The sequence below is a fragment of the Myodes glareolus genome, chromosome 2 (genome assembly GCF_982192425.1).
Source record: "Myodes glareolus chromosome 2, mMyoGla1.1, whole genome shotgun sequence".
NCBI classification, from domain to species: Eukaryota; Metazoa; Chordata; class Mammalia; order Rodentia; family Cricetidae; genus Myodes; species Myodes glareolus.
Window position 1 is genome coordinate 77,815,549 of NC_142027.1, and position 17,274 is coordinate 77,832,822.

The 17,274-nt window shown below is 44.9% G+C and overlaps 1 protein-coding gene across 1 annotated transcript; it reads right to left on the reverse strand.

Annotated features, from left to right (window-relative positions):
• Positions 1-2,234: 2,234 nt before the first annotated feature.
• Adipoq (adiponectin, C1Q and collagen domain containing) lies at positions 2,235-13,368 on the reverse strand. The gene is made up of 3 exons (XM_048454393.3): positions 13,212-13,368; positions 7,194-7,412; positions 2,235-5,830 (listed from the first exon to the last, which is right to left on the reverse strand). Exons 2-3 carry the CDS (start codon positions 7,402-7,404, stop codon positions 5,310-5,312), a joined length of 732 nt encoding a protein of 243 aa, XP_048310350.1. The 5' UTR covers positions 7,405-7,412; positions 13,212-13,368; the 3' UTR covers positions 2,235-5,309.
• Positions 13,369-17,274: the final 3,906 nt, after the last annotated feature.

The window sequence follows — 17,274 nt, forward strand, 5'->3', positions numbered from 1 at the left end:
CTGCTGAGAATAAAGTGTATTCTTTAGCTTTGGGTGGAATGTTCTGTAAATGTCTGTTTGGTCCATTTAATTTATGATGTTATTTGACTGCACCATTTCTCTGTCTAGTTTTTGTCTAGATTCCCTGTCCATCGGCATAAGTGGGATACTGAAATCACTATCACTGTGTTAGGGTCAATATGTGATTTTAAAAGTAGTAATGTTTCTTTTTTGAACTTGGATGCCCTGGTATTGGCACATGAATGTTTAAAATTGTTATATTTTGGTGGATTTTTTTTCCTTCAAGGAGTACATAGGGACCTTCCACATCTCTCCTGATTGGTTTTTGTTTGGAGACTACTGTACTAGGTACTACAACAGCCACACCTGCTTGCTTCTTGGTTCTATTTTCTTAGAACACAGTTTCCATTGTTTTATTCTAAGGTAAGATTTGTCCCTCTTTGTGAAGTGTGTTTCTTAAATGCAACAGAAAGATGAATTCTGTTTTTTAGTTCTGAAAGCTATTTTTTGTCTTTGGGGGTAATAGACGCTATCAACATTACTAGTTTTTATTCAGCAGGATTTATTAATTCTTACTATTTTATTGTGGTGGTATTTTTTTCTTTTATCTGTTGATTAACTGTCCTGGGATTATTTATCCCTGTGTCCTCTTGGGTGTGCTTAACCTCTCTTCATACTAATATTTTCCTTCTAGTGTCTTCTGTAGAACTGGGCTAATTTTAAAAAATTGTTTAAATTTGTTTCTATTATGAGATATTTTTTTCTTTCTCCCTTGGTTGTGATTGATAGTTTTTCTGGGTATAAGAATCTTGGTTGGTATCTATGACCTTTCAGAGGTTGTAGAACGTCAATGGAGGCCTTTTGGGCTTTTAGAGACTCCACTAAAAAGGCAGATGTTATTCTAATGGGCCTTCTTCCTATGTGAGTTAGTCTTTTCCTCTTGCAGCTTTTAATATTCTTTCTTTGTTCTGCACATTGTTTTGTTTAGTATGTGCCATGGGGATTTTCTTGTCTGGTCTTGTCTATTTGGTGTTCTGTGTGCCTCTTGCCCCTTGCTGGACATTTCTTTCTTTAGATTGGCAAAAAAAAGTCTATGATTTTATTTGAAATATTTTTATATCTTTGATCTGATTTTCTTCTCCTTCCTCTATAACTAATTTGTAGGTTTTGTCTTTTTATAGTGTCCCAGATTTCCTGGATGTTTTGTGTCTCAAATTTATTTTTAGATTTAGCATTTTGTCTTACTGATCTATTTTTTCTGCTCTATCCTCAAAACCTGAAACTGCTCTCTTCCATGTCTTTTAATTTGTTGTTGAAGCTTACACCTGAGGTCTCCATTTTTTTTTTAATTTCAGTTTGGTTTTTATTTAGTGATTCTATTTTTTTTTTTTTTGCTAAATTCTGCTTTCATTTCTTAAATATTTTCCTCATTTAATTTAACTGGTTGTACACTCACAGTTTTTGGTTTGGAATTTATTCACATCCTTTTAAGTCCTTGAATAAATTCGTAATTGGTATTTTGAAGTCATTGTCTTGTGATTCAAATAAATTAACTTTCTCGGGGAACATCACAGTGGAGTTGAAGGCCTCTGGACAAGGCATATTATCTAGATTGTTCGCATTTTTTCCTTTGCACCAGGAATGGGCATCTGCAATGATGGCATCCGTGGTATTTCTTGGTGTAGATATCTGGTCTTACTTTTGTTGGGTGGATGTTTGGTTCTTTGGTTGCTCTTGCCCCAATCTGACAGGTTTGGACCAGAATGACATTTGGTTTGGGGTCATTCTGGATTTTAGGCTTCAGACTGTCACTAATCCTAGATCTGAAGTACTAGTTGGATTTCTAGGTTCGTGTTTAAGCAGTCCTAGATTGGTGTAGTGGTTCGGTTGGGTGGGTGATGGACTAGCAGGTGGGGGAAGATTTGGGGTCCAGCTCTACGAAGAGTGGCAGAGACCGAACTAGGGGCATGCTGGCTCTAGGCAACTGTGGTGAGCTAGAAGGAGGGACTGAGGAAAACAGGTCTAACTATTCTAGAGAAACCAGAATGGGGGAAGGGAAGGAGCACAAAAATAGTCTTGCTGGGTCCCGGTCAAGTGCCGTATTAATTTTTGTCAGCCTTGTTTGAGGTTGGGTATTCAGCCACTTGCAACATAGAGTTCTAGTAGTGCTTACCCTTCTCTCAACCCCAAATGTTTCTCCAGAATAAAATTAGAAGCAGTGCACAGCAGATAGCTTTATTTGTAACTTTGGAATGGATCTTTATTTGTAGAAAAGAACAATAAGCAAGCACTTTAAAAGACCAAGCCTCCAGCGTTCTTACCAAAGGGAATCATTCAGAACATAAACTTGAAAAGAAAACCACATTTGCAGAGCTATTTCTTCGTTTCCTAAACCTTTAAAGTGCTCCATTCAAGCAGTTTCCTCCTAAGGGAAAGTCTACCACTCTGAGCCATTTGTAGCTCTTTTTGTAATTTATACAAGAGACTTTTACAAAATCATTTGAAGTCATCCCTTTGTTTTTTCAATTTCCAAACATCTCTTGGCTTTAAGGATCATTTTAAAATATCCAAATGCAGGGCCTGAGCTACAGCTCAATGGTGAGCACTTGACTAGCGTGTGGGAGCTCTGGGTTGATTTCAAGAGTCACCATTAGTTCAGTAACACGTGGCTGCCCAGGGGCTGCATATGCCCACTGCTCACAGACAGAAGAAACAAAGGACTATAGAACTATAAGACATGGAAGCCAAGGAGATCTCAACACACACTGAGAGCCAGGCAGTGTGTCAAGGTGCTCCTTCAAAGGCCAGCACTAACCAAGATCTTGGGCCAAGTGTATTTAACAGCTCCTAAGACAGAGTTAGCAAAGGACTCTTATAGAGAACCACCTATGTTTTAAGGGTTATTTGTTTATTTTATGTGTATATATGTGTACCTGAATAAATTCAAGAGCACCATGAGCATGAAGTGTCTGCAGAAACCAGAAAAGAACATAGGATTCCCTGGAACTGAAATTATAGGTAGCCATGAACTGTCCAGTGTGGCTGCTGGCATCAGAACCCAGGTCCTCTATGAGATCAGCAAATGCTTGTAAACATAAAGCCATCTCCGCAGCCCTCCCACCTGTAAGTCTTGGAAAGTAAGAATTAATTCAGGAGTGCCAGTTCTTCCTCTACCCTGTCAGTGCCCAGGGAAAGAATGAGACAAATTCTTCTGTGCTTTGTGTTTCTGGCTGAAATTACTTTTTTGAGGAAGAATTCTACGGGTGTTGTAGAAAGCATAGACATCTTTCACCTCCACAGGAAAGGATGGAGCTGTCCGTTTGAACAGGAGCTGGGATCTTAAAATCACAGTGTTTCTAAATGAGATGGCTCTCTGGGTAAGAATGAGTGCTGTAGAAACTGAACTGAAGTAAATTATGAATAGCAATGATGTGGGATTCCCCTCTGCATTCTGTGAATATGTTTTATTGTCATTGGTTAATAAAGAAGCTACTTTGGCCTATGACAGAACAGAATATAGCAAGGCAGGAAATCCAAGCAGAGATAGCAGAGGAAAGAAGGTGGAGTCAGGGAGATGCCATGTAGCTGCCAAAGGGGAAAGATGCCAGAACCTTACTGTAGGTAAGCCACAGCCTCGTGGCGATACACAGACTAATAGAAATGGGCCAATTTAAAACATAGGAGCTAGCTAGGAATACGCCTGAGCTATCAATCAAAGAGTGTTGTAAATAATATAGTTTTGTGTGATTATTTGAGTCTGGGTGGCCAGGAACCAAAAGTGCAGTCTCCACTTACAACAATGGCATTCAGGAGACTGCTTACTTTCAAGCAATCGTCAAGAACCTTCGGAGGATTCGGGGGTGGGAAGCTCAGCTTTTGTTTCATTTTGTTTTGTTTCTTTGGTTTTTGGAGACAGCGTTTCTCTGTAGTTTTGGAGCCTGTCCTGGAACTAGCTCTTATAAACTAGGCTGGCCTCAAACTCACAGCAATCCTCCTGCCTCTGTCTCCTGAATGCTAGAATTAAAGGTGTGCACCACCACCGCCACCACCAACCAGCTTGGGGAGGTGAACTTTAACAGGCAATTGCTCCTAGGCTAAGGAGAACACATCTCACACAGAGACTTTCATCTGTGGAAAAACACAGAGTGGCATGGAATGAGATCACATCAGAAAATCTCCTATCCCAGCAGCCTTGAGGGACAGGGAACAACCCACATGTGGAGGTGGAAGGGATTTCCCTAGCTGGAAGGAAGGGCAGAGCACAGACGCAGAGAAGCAGATGGCAGAGTGGGGAAGGACTCAATGAGTGTCCGTCCAGCTGGAATAGGACCTGGACATAGAACCATCTTCTCTGAGAGAGCTCTACCGAGAAGAGCTCCTGATGGATGTAATTTGAGACCCCCAAATGAGGTGGACAAGAGACCTCTACCAACACTCTGAACAAGCATGTGGTTTTGGAAAATGGTACTTTCCTATAAGCCATGCAACTTGGATAGAAAGGTATCCTGACAGTTGGGAGCCAAGGAATACCACAGTCACTGTAAGCATAGCAGGGAAAGGTTTCCCCAGTGAAACACTTCTGCTCGAGTCCCCCAGAGTGTAACAACTCTGCTCCTCTAGGGGAAGGTTTCCCCAATGAAAGTGTTCTGGTCCACTCTGCTCCCCTCCTGCTCCTGGATTCTTCCCTCTCAATAAACCTCTCAAATGAGATTTGGGTGACGATCTTCTTTTGCCGGAGTGGAGCCAGGCAGAGAAGTAACAACGTTTGTAAGAGCTGGCCCTTTTAACCTACACTTCCCGTGGAAACAGACTCTGCTCTGGCCTTCACTTTTATCTCTGCCATTTTAATACATTTAAGACTTTAGACATTCATAAACTCAGCCTAAAGACCCCAACTGTAAAAAGAGGAGATACTGTATTTCATATGTATACTGTATACATATATAAGGTATACATATGTATACCTTACAGGATTTGTGTGAACATCAAGAGAGACAGTGAACACAAAATAGCATTATCTACTTCTTTATAGTCAGTGAGAGTATTGTGAAACTCCCCCCTAAATGTTATTTTTATTCTATTATTGCTACTATGTAAGACTTGTGGAGGCCAGGGGATGCTTCTTTTTCTGAACTAAGAACACTGAAATGATTTTTTTTAATAAAGCCATTTCACGAATGAATGAGTACACTTGTGGATAATATTTAGAACCCTCAAACTCAATAATAAAATCAATCTTTCAAACTATGCTGAAAGCCTGTTGACTGTTCCTTGATTCTTGGGGTACTTAGGCCATTGGGAGCTCAGAGTTAGTTGGTATCATGGTACAGGAGGAAGCCAGTGAAGGTACAGTCATTGACATTATCTGCATAGAGTCCGTTATGATCCCCATCCCCATACACCTGGAGCCAGACTTGGTCGCCCACCTCCAGGTGGAGGAGCACAGAGCCGGAAGCCTGGTCCACGTTCTTTTCCTGGTACTGGTCGTAGGTGAAGAGAACAGCCTTGTCCTTCTTGAAGAGGCCCACCTTCACGTCCTTCATGTACACCGTGATGTGGTAGGAGAAGTAGTAGAGCCCGGGGATGTTGCAGTAGAATTTCCCAGTGCTGGCATCGTAGTGATTCTGTTGGTTGTAGAAGATCTTAGTAAAGCGAATGGGAACACTGGGCACAGTGACTCCGGTCTCCAGCCCCACGCTGAATGCTGAGCGATACACATAAGCGCCTTCTCCAGGCTCGCCTTTCCTGCCAGGGATTCCGGGAAAGCCTCGGGGTCCTTCAGCTCCAGTCCCCCCAACATCTCCTGTCTCACCCTTAGGACCAAGAAGACCTAGAAAGGGAGAAGAACTCTGTGACTGCTGGGAACAGAGCTGCCCAGGCTCTTTCCAGGGCCTCCATCCACAATGCATTTGACAGGACAAGGAAAGATGTCATCTCCACTTCACACACCCTGGGTGGGTTCCCATAAGTTCATCTCCAACCATGGTTTTTAAAGTTATGAATGTGTTAAAAAAAAATAGGTGAGCAAACTGATTAATACTGAGAACTTTCTCGCTAGATAGTTCATCCTGGCTCATTGTTCTTTGCTTAATTGGGCCTGGTAGAGGCTTTGAGTTAGTAGTAGTCACTTGGGGTCAGAAGATGTTCTGATCATGATGTATTCATCTACTCATTCATCTATTCATTCCTTCATCTCATACCTTTCCATACTGCCCCAGAAATTCATCTCCTGTAAGTATCCATCACAGTTAATTTGTCCTACGCATCCTTTGTGCACTGGCTAACCAACCTTGTGCTGCCTTCTATTCCCTCTGTCCAAATGTCCTCCCTCCTCTATTCTCTGGAGTCGACCTTCAAGGGATGGCTCAAGCCCAGTCTCCTCAGCACAGCCTGATCATGAATCTGCATGAATCTGGTGCTCTTCTCCTGGATTCCATACCTTCAGTCTTTGCACACATTCTGATTGGCGTGTTTGAAGACTCTTGGTCCTCGTAACCTGCTACCCAGAGTCTTGGACATTAGACTTGTCTTCATGACTAAACCAAGCATTCTCTAGAAGCTGCCGGGTGCTACAAGAGTGCTCAGAAAGGACAGATGGCTGACAATGGTAGAGCAAGAATTAGGGCGGAAGAAGAATAATCCATTGGGAATGTGGACATGGGTAGGCAGAGGGAAGAGGCAGATGGAGGAAAGTCGTGGATACCTCAGTAGGTACCACTTCATCTCACTCAAAGAGGACAACTCGAGCTCCGGATGCTTATGAACCAGTTAAGAAAGGTTTTGCTTCTTGCCTGTGCCTGGGCCTTAGTAACTGGTGTCACATATCCTGCTGATGTGGGATGTCCTTCTGTATATGTGTTGCTTTTATTGGTTGATGAATAAAGCAGCTTTGACCTATAGCAGGGCAGAATATAGCTAGACTGAAAGAGATATAGAAAGAGAGTAGGTGGAGTCAAAGAGACGCCATGTAGCCACCAAAGGAGACAAACCACAAGCCTTGTGGTAAAATCTAAAATAATAGAAATTGGCTAATTTAAGATATAAGAGTTACTTTATAAAAAGCCTGAGCTAATAGGCCTAGCAGTGTTGTAATACAGTTTCTCTGTGATTATTTCAGGTCTGAACAGCCAGGAACAAGCAAGCGGTCTCACCTACACTCGGCAAAGCCCCACTCTGCCCAGGACTCTTCATACCTGCATCTCCTTTCTCGCCCTTCTCACCAGGAGTACCATCTCTGCCATCACGGCCTGGTGTTCCATTGTGGCCAGGATGTCCTGGGATGCCTGCCATCCAACCTTCACAAGTCCCCTTGGGAGGAGGGAGCGGGACTCCTGGTTCTTCAGCTGTGGTAGCCCCAACATGGCGGTGCAGAACTAAGAGCAGCAGGGCGGTTTGCAGCAGCATCCTGAGCCCTAGAATCAACAAGTGCATAGCCATGGGACGGGCAGACGTACACAGTACATCCAATCAGCCTGCATCGTTCCATCCCTCTGAGTGGAGTCTCTTCCAAAGATCTGCACCTTTAATACTCACCTCCCCAGGAGGCCTTCAGTGGCTGCCCCAGTCCTCATCCCTCCCAGGAGGCCTTCAATGATTGCCCCAGTCCTTACCTCTCTCAAAAGTCCTTCAGTGGCTGCCCCAGTCCTCACCTGTCCTGGAAAGCCTTCAGTGACTATCTCTGTCCCTACTCTCCCAGAAGGCCTTCACTTAGAATCCTTCTCTGAATTTGCAATGCATAGCATAATCAATCTCCTGCACATTATCTCCTTCAGCGGCCAGATTGTGCATTCACAGGCAGCAGGGATGATCTACTTCTAGTCTCCTCATCCTGAACACAGGCCCAGGCCCTGGGAGCGCTCCGAAATCCTGTCCTGGGTTTTTCTGGTTGTTCCATTCAACTCTGCTTCTTACTCCCTGGTTCTTCTTCTTTTCGCCCTCGTTTTCATATACACATGTACACTTGTGAGCACTTGTATGTACAAGCACAAATACCCCCCCACACTCACACTCACACACACTCATTGGAGACTACAGAAGAAAAAGCAACTAATTCCGAAGGATATGTTTATTCTTAAAGAACAGCAAAAATCATTCTTCACCTGAAACACTGTTTCGGTTTTGTCACCTCTTGTGTTTATAATCCTCATCTAAAATACCTGCATTGTTAGTCCAGTAGGAGCTACATAGTGAGACTCTGTCTCAACAGTAATACCAGAAGATGTTGTTTAGTGGGCAGAATAAATGGTTTCCATTCTCCAGTCACTAATAAGTTGTACAATTTACTGAAACGGCTGTCTCTTAATCCCCTCACTAAGTATCTCTGTGAGTGGTCTCTGTTGGTTAACTTACTAGCATCACAATGTGTTTCTTCTGCATTTTTGTTTACTTGAACTGTTTTGGTTTTGTTGTGGAGGACACTATCTTGAGAAAGTGTTCCATGTAACCCAGCCTAGCTCCAAACCTACTGCAGTAGGAGGAGAGGGCCAGAGACAACTGCCTGAATCATGTACGGCTCCCGGAGAGCATCAGTGGGCTCCCAGACTCTCTGTGAGCATCTCTGTGGGCCTTTGTCGCCATCTACTGAATCGGGAGGGCTCAGAAGCATAGTCTCAACAATGGCTGCAGGGAAATAAAAATGAAGCACTTTAGGTCTGGATAGTCCCGAGAGCAAAAGAGGCAAGTTAGAGAAAACCAGAGGAGAGTCCCCAAATGTCCCTCTTGTATTTAGGGAGAATGCTTGTCCTGAAACTTTTTTATTACCGTCAGTCAGCTAGCTAGGTAGATTGGTCAGCAGTGTGTGTGTGTGTGTGTGTGTGTGTGTGTGTTCGCGTGCGCGTACCTGTGGGTATATACTCACAGAAGTCAGAGAGCACCTCGGTCAGCTCCCTCCTTCCCCCAATTGGGTCCTGGGGAACGAACTGGAGTCATTAGGTTAGGCACCTTTAACCCACTGAGCGATCTCACTAGCCCTTGCTTTGAAGCTTTACAAATGTCCTCTATCTTGTTTCGTCTCTGCCCTTTCTTCTTACAGCCTCAGCAACCACACTCCTGAGAAGTTTAACTCTGATCTCCACGCCCCCGACACACACAAACACCCAGATGTGAAGAAGGAAGAGTCTATGATGCGACAATCTTTCCAGTGGGAAAGAAGAAAGAATCCAGAATTCATGTGGACTAATGTAGGTAGTTAAGGAGGACCCTCTGGATAATGGGTGGCCCAGGACTTACCCTAAATGTTGGGAAGGGAGGCAAAGACAGACCCCTAGAGTCTTCTGGTTCTCCCTTTCTGCTGAGGAAATCAGCATCCTTTCTCCCCTAAAAGAACACATTCTTCCCCAAGACCTCTGTGTTCCCAGTACCTTTCTCGACTCACAGGTGCAGCTGTTCCATGATCCCCGAGAGTGGCAAGGGGTGGAGGTGCCAAACAGCACATATCCTCGGCTGTTTCTTTTTTTAAGATTTATTTTTTTTAATTATTTGAATATTCCTGGGGGTGTACACCTGTGTCCAGGCGCACATGGAGGGCAGAAGGCTTGGATCGTCTAGAGTTGGAGTTACCAACAGTTGTGAACCAGGGCCTTTGCAAGATGCCTCTGCACATGCGTCAACTGCTGGATGACTCTCTCTCTCTCTCTCTCTCTCTCTCTCTCTCTCTCTCTCTCTCTCTCCCTCCCCCCCTCCCAGTCCCTAAGCACTTGCTAAGGACAGGTCCTAATTGAAGGCTTCATTCCCACCTGATTCTGGGTAGAAAGTCAGCTATGGATAACCACTGAAGGACACAGAATGCATCTTTTTTAAAAAATTCGGAATTATTTCGGTTCTTTACATAGTTGTTACACTTTGATTTTGAAAGATTTCAATTTCTATGGGGAAACACTATTGCCTGGAACTGAGTACTGGACATGATCTATGCTTGGAGCATGCTACCAAAAAAATGTTTTGGGGGCTGGAGAGATGGCTCAGAGGTTAAGAGCATTGCCTGCTCTTCCAAAGGTCCTGAGTTCAATTCCCAGCAACCACATGGTGGCTCACAACCATCTGTAATGGGGTCTGGTGCTCTCTTCTGGCCTGCAGGCATACACACAGACAGAATATTGTATATATAATAAATAAATAAATATTTTAAAAAATGTTTTGGATAGGTCATGAGTTTTGGATCAGTCATGAAGCTAGATGTCGAGAATCGTGTATAATGCTTTACATTTGGAAAGTCTCGGTCCCGGTCCCGTCATCTCATTTAACCATCACTGCCACTTGGGAGACAATACGGGGTCCTCAGGGAGACATGCACTCAGGTACAGACAACCAGCAAATAACCAGTTCTCACCCTTTACGTGTTTGTTGGAAGACTGAATGACAATTGACAGACCATGCTTCACGGAGTGTCTGGAATAAGCTGGTGAGCAATGGCTCTCAGTTATGTCTGCACTGATTTAGGGGTTACAAGAGGGGGCTTCTGAGTGGTTGGGTGATGTCCAAGAGGCTAGAACTAACCACAGAAGAGGTGGAAGTCGAGCCCTAACCTAGTAACAGACTCTCCGACAGTAGAGAAAAGTGGTAAAGTCACATATCCTGCCTTTAGTATCCCTCCCCCATGGGGGGGGGGGGGTGAGAGACAGAAGATTGCAAATCAAAAAGCTGGCTTCTCAGCTAGCCCCCTCCTCATTCTGCCCACATCTTCCTCCCTGGTTTTATGCTCTTTGCCTAGATGTATGATCATGAGACCCAGTTGGCAGAAAGTATGGATTATTTTATAAACTTATGATCTGCTATACACATATATGAGACAACGGAAGCAGACAAGTGTTTATGGATGACCCACTCTGGAAGGCTGTGGCAGTTTTATTTCACCCACACAGCACCAGGAGGGGGAGCTCCATGTGAGACATCTGGGGGCCAGAAAGGTTCGGTCATTTCTGCCTAAGCATAAGAAGCAAACAAAGTAGAACCAGATCACCATACTTACTGGCCTTCCCTATAGTTACCTTCCTGGCAAACCCCATGGGAATTATGCAAAAGGATGGTTTCTGTGTTCCAGGGACCCTAGAGGACCACATTACAGTGAAGTAGATGTGAAATCCCACTTTGACCTGCTAGCATTTCGGTAATAACAACAGAATCTTGTGAAACGTAAGGTTGGACTTTCCTCTGGGACTAGCAGAGACGGCTACATTGAGAGAAGAGGTCACTAAATATAATTTTGATGCCAGCCAACAAAGGCAACAAAGACCATGAGAAATGCCAGAGCCAAGAGGGACCCCAAGAGTTCTCCCACCATTGGTTTTAGAAACAGAAAGGCTGGGGGTGCACTTGTATGTCCTCTTGGAACGGCTCCATGCTAGAAGGTTGGACATGTTGGTTATTTTCGCCTTCATAAAACAAGAAAGGAACATAACTGCACAAATAGGGGAAAGTTGAGAAAATAAGAAAATGAACCTTGAGAGATTTCCAACTTAGAAACCATCATGGCTTGCAGCACTTGGTCTTGGGCCCAGTGTCCTAACCTGCTCAGAGGATTCCTGTGAGATGAGGAACTGAGTACATTTGGATACTGGTGACAAGTCTGTGGAGTAGAATTTGCACATGGTACTTCTTTTTGTTTTATAAAACAGGGGTCTCCTATATAGCCCTGGTTGTCCTGGAACTCTCGATGAAGACCAAGCTGGCCTTGAACTCACAGAAATCCCCCTGCCTCTGCCTCCTGAATGTTGGGTTTAAAGGTGTGCACCACCACACAACCACTACAAGGTACTTTTAGACTTTGTCTCATTTAACCCTCCCATATCGGTACTTGCTTTTCACTGTGCTAAACAGGAGAACCTGAGACTTGAAAAAGCCAAGGTGTTACTTTAAGATCATGCAGTCTTAGCCGGGTGGTGGTGGCACATGGCTTTAATCCCAGCACTCAGGAGACAAGGGCAGGTGGATGGACTTCTGAGTATGAGGCCAACTTGGCCTACAGAGTGAATTCCAGGACACCCAGGGCTATGGAGAAATCCTGTCTCAAAAAACGAAAACAACAAAAAGATCATGCAGTCTTTGGGTTGAGTGACATGAAGCAGCCATTCTTAAAGATCAATAGACACGGGGAAGGAGGCATCAAGGATCTCTCATTTAGCTTTGAGGACCAAAGTGCTCCAGGAATCAAGCTACACTCGACCTCTTCTGCTAGCCCTCTTGCTCCCAAAATTCATCTGGCCAAATTACCTGCCCTCATTTTTAATAGAGTCACAAGGACTGAGATGGTTATGCCCTTGTGAGGCTCAATTCAAACCAACAGTTCCTTTCAAACCAACAGGTATACCTTTGATCTTTGAACCCAGCACTTGGGAGGCAGTGAGGCAGGAGGATCTCTGTGAGTTTAACGATAGCCTGGTCTTCATAGTGAATTCCAGGCCAGTTGGAGATATCTAATGAGACTTTGTCTTTAAAAAAAAAATCTCCAGATAAGGGGACTTACATCTCATGACACACAAGAGGCTCCCTGAACTTCCCAACCCTCCCCGGGTTTGGCAAAGACCAAGCAGGCACAACACTTCTGTCAGAAAACATCTTTCAAAATATGGCTTTCTGTCCAGATTGTCACTGTATTCCAGGCCCTTACCTCTTAGTGTCACCTAATTCCCTCAAGCACCCTCCAATGGCTCATGCTGACAGATGTCCCCAGCTCTTCAGACAACAGCAAGACCACACCTGTTTTCTTCCCCTCGGTGCTGACTGTCTTCTATGGCAGCTACTCTGCGTGTGTCTGCTGAGTAGAGCTAAGCAGTAGAAATGGATTCTAAACTCGTCCGACTTCAGACCTCAACGTGGCTTCCCCAAGCTGTCACTCTGCTTGCTTCTTTGTCATCTTAACTCATAAAGCGGCGAAACCATATATCCCCTTTTTCCATAGGAATTTCATCTGTGGATGAACCCTCCCACTTCACTAACTCCAACTTTTTTTTCTCGGTGAGCACCTTGTTATCAAATGTACTGAGCAAAGTTCGGGATAGTCTCAAGCATTTGGACCAAAAGAAATCACTCTCTCCAAGAATTCTGAATAATAGATGAAGAGCCCAGTGCCTAACTGGCCCAATCGGTGCTTCCTTGGCCTGAGTTTCCTCTACATCCATCCTTGCACTCCTGTGGAGAGCAAAATCTAAACACATCCCAGCCAGGATTGGGCATTTATACCCATGCAACCAGGAATTTAATAGAACTGTTCTTACCTTCTGGTGTAGTCAGATCTACTGGCTACTGTACAGATGAAAATGAGGAGAGAAAATGGCCTAGTCTTATGAGTGAGACCGGTACTCATGGGAACAGGCAGTCCCCATTTCACCATTGGCCAGCCCAGTGAGGGATAATAGCCAGTGAGCAGCGCCCCTTGCCCCTGGCAGCTGCCTTAAGTCTCCACCCCAGGGAACCTGGTTCAATCCCGCCTGGGTTGGGGAAGCCAAGTAGAGCTTCAGTCAAGCTCCCATGTGCCCAGGCTTTGGCTGTGCTCTTCCAGAGCGGCAGATGGGGCAAGGGTAAGGACAGCAATAAAAACAAGATGTCTCTGAATGTAACGAGAAACGTCCTCAAGTAAAACGAATTGTTCCAGGATCAGGAGACCTCCCTCTCCCATAAGTCAACAACACTAATTCTCACATGGTACTCCCGCTTATTGTGTGGAACTAAATGTGAGGCTGTGTGGTTCAATATTTCAGCAAGAATGATGAGGGACCGCCCTAGGAGAAAAAGTAGAAGGGATCCTCCTGACTCTGACCGGGGTCCCGTATTGAGGAAAGACCATGTGTATCAATGGTTCTCAACCTTCCTAATGCTGCAGCCCTTCAATACAGTTCCCCATGTTGTGGTGACCCCAACCATAAATTATTTTCATTGATATTTCATAACTGTAATTTTGCTATTGTTATGAATCATAATGTAAACATCTGATGTTTTAAATGGTCTTAAGCAATCCCTGAGAAAGGGTCCTTTGACCCCCCAAAGGGACTGTGATCTACAGGTTAAGAAATGCTGATGTGTATGACTTCTGAGAACCAAGGTATAGGGAAGTTCCTGATGTGGTGTGGGACAAGTTCAAGGCCTTTAGCAATTTCCGAATTCCAAAATCCACAGTCCATACATAATTGAAGCCCAGAATCACGGAAAACTTGCATTGACATCAGAGTACTGTCTTTTAAGATTTCCTGGTCCCAAATGTCAAGATAAAGTTTTGAAAACTAATTTTCTGCGTAGAGATAAACCTTGTTTTCCCAGTCCCTTAAGTATACACCTCCTCTGTCTACTGGGAAGCCCAGGTCTGGCTTCTAGGAACCCACTAAGCTGTTCCTAGAAGGCTTGAGATTGGAAAACCAACACGAACCCATGTCTTGCATTTGAAAGCCCAGAGTTGGTTCTCAAGAGCACAGATTTGAAGAACTGAATCATGCTTCCAGACGGAGCTCTGGATGCCAGGAGTAGCTTCAGTAAGTCCTTCAGAAACAGAGCGTTCCAGGCACAGGCTGGGCAAGTGTCTGCTGCTGCCAACTACAACCTTGCCTGGCCACACAGAGCCTAAAAGTCTTGCTTTTACTGGTGGATGGGACAACATTGTCAAGCCCACCGAGAAAGGAAAATCCAAGTATGCCCTTACACTGTGTCTTCCTATTAATACACAGATGTTTAAGAGTAAGAGAAACAAACCTGGGGCATGAAGCCGGATCTCTCTAACTGCAAAGGGCATATGCTTACTAATACCTCATGGCCCTCACCTCTCCTCATTTATACACTTCATGGTAGTTTTGGTCACCTGTCCCTGCCTTCCATATTGGCATCCTGCTGATTTCAGCAGCAAGACGGCGTGACTTTCACCCCAAAACTACACCAATACTTTGCCGGGTCTGGGAGTCAGCCAGCTGCATTGTGAAAGCCTGTCATTGGATAAAGCCTCAGGAGAATCCACCTCCCACCACAGAGGACATGATGTGGAAACACAGGCTCGCTAAGAGACTAGAAGGGGAAAACATTAAACCACACATGTCCCTGAGCCTAGTTTTTCGGAGGACAGCTGTGTTACTGCCCAGAACGAAAGAGCCACAGAAATTCGGTCATTTGCTTTGGGCTCTCTGTCCACAGCCTTTGTCTCCATGTGAAGTGAGGCACTAAAGTAAAAGGCCAGAGGCCTGAGTTTCCGTAAGTGTGGCTAAATTTGGATGTATATTATTGCTTAATCGTGACTTTTTAAAATTTTTTCACTGAAATAACACAAAATTGTATTTTGAGACCTAACACTGCAGACGAGTGGGTCTCTCCTGCAGCACTCCGAATCCCTAGACATTCAAGAAAGAACTATGTCTTTGTCTTAGAAGAATAACTCGGGGGTAGAGTGGTACGCTGACTCCCGATCTCTCTCCTCGGTACCAGGAAAGAAAATAAAGCAAAATACCAGCCTATGTGTTATACAAAGACAGATCCGCGGTTGCTCTTCATCCAAAGCAGGTCTGGTGGGCGCTGAGGCGCCTGTGGCAGCAGTGCCAGGACCAACATTGCCTTTACTAACGGACTGCTGCTGCCTCGGGCCTGCATGGTTTGGATGGGCAACCTTAGGCTCATGTGTTGAAACTCCAGGACCTCTTTTGCATGTTGCTTTTTAAGTTTTCCTACAAGGGTACAGCCCACTTGGAGCACATCCTTCCTCTTCTCGCCCCTCCCCCTTCCCGCGTGGACACTCTCACTCGTGGTTTCATTGCACAGAGACATGGGGGATCTTATGTAAGTCTATAAAACCCAGGAGCGCAGATGAGGGAGCACACACGCCCAATCTGCCCTTCTCAGACTGGCTCCGTTCCTGCACCACAGCTGTCTTCAGCTGCACACGTTTTCCTGCGCACGACAGAACCTGATCCTTCTTTACAGCTGAAGGAAAAATTCCACTGAGCATGTGCCACCACATTTTCTTTAAGCAGTTTCTATGTTGGGCACCTAAATTGGTTCGCTAGACTGGAGCGAGGGGCTGGCCTGGGTTGAGAGCCAGCAACGGCAGAGCCAGGCTTTGTGTTTTCCAGTTTTCATTTTGTGAGAATACCCCAGACAGATTTTCATAGAGGCTGCACTAATTTTCATGCCTACCAGCGGTGTCCAAGGGTTCCTATCTGTCTACAATCCTTGACAGAATTCATCCTTATCTGCTTTCCTACGAAAGCCGTTCTGGCTGGGGTAAGATAGAATCACAAGGTTTTGATTTGTATTTCTGATTACTGAATTAGTCATTTGGGAAGAGCGCCTCAGCTGAGGAAATGCTCCCACCAGATGGCACTGTAGTCAAGCCTGTGCGGCATTTTTTTTTTCTTGATGTTTGCCATGGGAAGGCTCAGCTCATATGGGCGGAGTTATCTCTATACAGGAGCTCTTGGAGGGTGTAAGAGCAGCAGGCTGACAGCTGGGTGGTGATGGTGCACACCTTTAATCCCAGCACTCGGGAGGCAGAGGCAGGTGGATCTCTGTGAGTTCGAGGCCAGCTCTGGTCTACAGAGCGAATTCCAGGACAGGCTCCAAAGCTACACAGAGAAACCCTGTCTTGAAAAAACGAAGGAGAGGGCAGGCTGAGCTGCAGTTCCTGCTACTAGGTCCTGCCTTGACTTCCTTCAGTGACCTCAGAGCTGTCCACTGGTGCTTTACACGGCACTCGAAACCCTAAGATAAGCCACCTGAAGACAGTTTCTAATGGATGATGGAGAAAGCAGATAAAGACGCCCCGGAACCCTGAAGAACTCTGTGGAATATTTCTTCCTGTAGATCCCGCAGGTCACAAGAGATAGAAATACACTTTTTAAGTCATCCCATCGTTTGGCCCTTGTTATAGCAGACTAGTAATGCATGGCACATGCCTTTGTACAAAAGAAATAATTTTGCATTCCAAGAGTTAGATAAATAATAGGAATTTTTAAGGTGAAAGGGTTCTGGTGAACTCAGTGGTTGAGCTCTTGCCTACTATATGTGAGGCTTGAACTAGACCCTCACCTAGACCCTTACCTGGGGAGAGGATAAGAAAACAGAAAACTGCAGAGAGGGAAGGAAGGAAGGGACGGAGGGAGGGAGGGAGGGAGGGAGGGAAGGAGGGAGGGAGGGAGGGAGAGAAAGGGAGGGGAGAAAATTTCTCTGAGCCTGGATAGTTTTTTGTTTGTTTGTTGTTTTGTGTGGTGTGATGTGTGGGTGTCAGTGTAGGAGAGTGCGTTTTTTCCTTAGGGAAATATAGGAGAATCACTGACCTCTTGAGTTTTCAGGCTAGTATTGAAAAGCTCT